This window comes from Octodon degus, unplaced genomic scaffold (genome assembly GCF_000260255.1).
Source record: "Octodon degus isolate 3935 unplaced genomic scaffold, OctDeg1.0 scaffold00129, whole genome shotgun sequence".
Classification (NCBI taxonomy): Eukaryota; Metazoa; Chordata; class Mammalia; order Rodentia; family Octodontidae; genus Octodon; species Octodon degus.
The window spans coordinates 1,401,833-1,402,671 of NW_004524705.1; the positions used below are offsets into that span (position 1 = coordinate 1,401,833).

At 54.2% G+C, this 839-nt stretch overlaps 1 protein-coding gene across 1 annotated transcript in view; it reads left to right on the forward strand.

Annotated features, from left to right (window-relative positions):
- The window catches only part of Rasgrf2 (Ras protein specific guanine nucleotide releasing factor 2), a 181,240-nt gene that overhangs the window by 119,833 nt on the left and 60,568 nt on the right, over positions 1 to 839 (forward strand). The window contains exon 17 of the mRNA XM_004640933.2: positions 657 to 746. Within this exon, the coding sequence (XP_004640990.1) occupies positions 657 to 746 (90 nt within the window). The remainder of the gene's footprint in view (positions 1 to 656; positions 747 to 839) is intronic.

Genomic DNA, 839 nt, shown 5'->3' on the forward strand with positions numbered 1-839 from the left:
TGACCCAGTGCCACATACCTGTGACTGGGTACCATGCCCCTGTGACCCAGTACCACATACGTGTGACCCAGGACCATATATCTATGATGCTACCACATACACGTGACCAGGTACCATGCCCCCGTGACCCAGTACCACATACCTGTGACCCAGTACCACATACCCATGACCTGGTACCACATACCCATGACCTGGTACCACGTTCCCGTGACCCAGTAGCATAGCTCATGATCTGGTACCACTCTCCTGTGACCTGCTCACTCCCAGGGCCCCACCTATAAGGCCCGAGGTGTTGGGGAAGCACCTAGATAGAGGGCGTAACAGCGCTCTTCACATATAAACTCCCTTAATTCTTCAAGGATTATTTAGAAACGACGCTGTGCATGTGTGGGCACCTCAGCCTGGTCTTCTTTCCTGATAGAACAGTCGCAGGACCCTAGAAAGGGGGCTGAAACCTATGCTATGTGTTTCGTCTCTCCTGGTTACACGCCCAGTGTCGGATTGTTGGTGTACAGTCCTACCATCTGCCCCTTAGCAGGAGTGGCACACGATATCAGCCCAACCCTTTACCCACTTTTGAGTATAGTGAGAGAACTTCCATTATAAAACTGCATCTGCCTGACTCGCTTTCCCTTCTCCTTCTTCTGCACGACCAGGACAGACAGCTGACGGCACCCACTGCTCTGTTTCACCAGCTTCTGCCTTTGCAATTGCCACCGCTGCAGCGGGACATGGGAGTCCCCCAGGTGAGTAGGGACCTGCCCAGGACGGCTTCACAGTGCATGGCTGTGGCTCCTGCCGTGTTCCTGGGTCTGGGGTGGGCTCTGCTCACAAAGCAC